At 36.1% G+C, this 2,538-nt stretch overlaps 1 protein-coding gene across 1 annotated transcript; it reads left to right on the top strand.

The window, feature by feature from the left end:
• Window positions 1–1,361: 1,361 nt before the first annotated feature.
• LOC118755806 lies at window positions 1,362–2,006 on the top strand (the record flags this gene model as incomplete). The annotated part of the gene is made up of 1 exon (XM_036490621.1): window positions 1,362–2,006. A coding segment is annotated over one exon (645 nt), but the record flags the coding sequence as incomplete, so codon positions are not given.
• Window positions 2,007–2,538: the final 532 nt, after the last annotated feature.

The raw sequence follows: 2,538 nt of genomic DNA, 5'->3' as shown, positions 1-2,538 counted from the left end.
ATTTTGAGTGAATAATCTTCAGTAGTTACTAAAATATCGCAGTTTTCGTATTTCTGAAAATTACTGTTATATGGGATGTAGACGTGGTTATTACCCGAGTTTGCCCATTTTCAATACCATCCGTCCTACGCCCGAAAGACGTGCACGTACCAAGTTTCGTGAAATATCTCAATTTTTACTAGAGTTATCGTGTGCACAGACGGACGGACGGATGGACAGACAGTCACCGCTTAATCGATTTCTCTTTTCATTCTGATCATCTATGTATACATTTGTCTATATCTATCTGGATTCTTTTTGCCTGTTACAAACAACCGTTGTGTGAACAAAGTTATAATACCCTTGTGCACAAGTGCGCTCGGGTATAAAAACACTTTATATAGACTATCCTTTATAACTAAGGTCTCCCATAGAGAACGTTTTATGGAAAAATTAAGACACAAACGGAAGATTTTTTTAAGAGAAGGCGCGCGGACCAGGGATTGAACTTGAGTCCTACCGAAGGTTAGTACGAGTCTCCAACCTCTTGGCTGCGGTGCCTGTTTTGATAAAACATTCGATGAAAATAATTACGAATCAGCTAAGTGGAAAGGAGTCTGACAAATAATGTAGAGTCTTGAAGAACTGAGTAAGGAGGTTTTCTATTAAAGTACGTAGTTACTCTAAGTTTATCTGAATTCGCATTCATAAATCTTCCACGAATGTGCTATTTTGTAATCACTTATAGATCCTACGCATGTACTTATGACGTTATTTAATTTGAAAGCAAAAAAATTGTATGCCATAATTTGTTGGTTCAGCTGCTAACGTCATTAAATAATTTTGATACTTCAAGTTTGCTTTAAGTGCTGACCGCGCTTGATGATACCATTGTCTTATATTTTATATAGTTTATTTATAATTTATATTTTTTAACGCGTATTAACGTGTGTGTATGTAGCTGGCTGCTTTCCGTGAACTTATTCAACTCATTCTAAATTTTTTGACGTCTGAGTAAGTAACCATTATTAAAAGTAGTATCCGCAAAGTGATGAGGGTAAAACCGAAATACTACTGCCAGCAAACTTAGAAAATGAATCATATAATGGTGAACTTGATATTAAATTTATTGCATTATTCTTTTGGAAAATTTAGACAAACCCTGACAACTCTTAGTTACATATGTATGTATGTTTGTTCTTTAATATTGGTCAAAAGTGTGCCCTTCCTCAGGCTAAAATTTCTTAATAAAAAGTGCAGCTCTTATTCGTAAAAACTTTGTACTCACATACATATATAAAAAGCTGTATACTTTTTTGTTAACTTTCTAATTCCTATGCATATATTATTTTTCTAATTGAATTTAAAAATATTTTTTATAGAAACGGTTCAGGATCGGACTTTATTTGTGCTTTGCTTTCCTGGCTATCGCTCAATCACTACCCGCCGAAGAAACCAACGCATCTCCTGAGTACCTGCCTCCAGTCGATGATAATTCTACTCCTCTCGCTGAAGATGGCTACCGTTACAAGGCCGTGAAACGTCTGAAATACCGTCATCGCCGTGATGTTGCCTCGGATGAATATTTATCACCAGTTGCAGCTGGACCACCTGGCGAATATTTGCCACCAGAAGATGTCACTCTTTTTGGCGATGATGGTTACCGCTACAAGACCGTACGTCGTCTCAAATTCCAGGCCCGTCATCGTCGAGATGTTTCCGAATTGAATTCATTTCCATCAGCTGAAAACTTACCTACAATTGATATTGAATTTGCGCCAGAATTTAAAAATATTTTGGGTGATAATGGTTACCTTTATAGGACTGTGCGCCGCCTGAAGTTCCGTCGCCATCATCGTGAAGCTAAACCCGTTGAAGAATCTGCTGTTGTCGATATTCCCAGCGATAAATATCTGCCCCCAAGCAATGATGCTACCGAAGAGCCAGAAGTGAAAACCGCTGTTTTGTCGCAAGATGGTTACCGTTATAAGACTGTGCACCGCTTCAGGTATCGCCACCGTCAATAAAATGAATCAGTACTTTAAGTAAAAGTAGATACATACCGTTTGGTTTAGCTAAATGAGTGTACATATGTATGCGTTTACGGATCGGAGAAAAGTTCACTTAGACTGCTGTAATTTGATTGTTTCGTATGTGTTCCTTATTATTAAGTTTAAGTTTAATTATGCAATGAAAGAATAATAAAATAATTTCAACAAAGAAATGCTTTTCATTTGCATCATTAAGGCTCAAAACTTTTATAACTCATTTAATTGTGAGAAATTAATGCGAATTTTTCTATGCTATTGCATTTTTGCCTTCACAAATCCTTGAAAAGTTTGAAGCGCATTCAAAGTTTTTTTCGTACAACATTATTTACTGCGAATGGTTAGAAAATACACAATGACACAGTTTTACCCTACCAACAAGATGTGCATCAATAAACTGTAATTTCGCAATAGTGCTCAAAGAAAAAGAAAACCAAAAAAGTTGTAAAGTTACAAGTTACGAAAAATTTGCCTTTAATGGCCTCAAAAGATATCTTCTGTAGTATATAGG

The sequence above is a fragment of the Rhagoletis pomonella genome, unplaced genomic scaffold (assembly GCF_013731165.1).
Source record: "Rhagoletis pomonella isolate Grant_MI unplaced genomic scaffold, Rhpom_1.0 Rhpom_scaffold_07462, whole genome shotgun sequence".
NCBI classification, from domain to species: Eukaryota; Metazoa; Arthropoda; class Insecta; order Diptera; family Tephritidae; genus Rhagoletis; species Rhagoletis pomonella.
The sequence above is the reverse complement of the archived record's forward strand: the minus strand, read 5'-3'. Positions and strand labels throughout refer to the sequence as shown.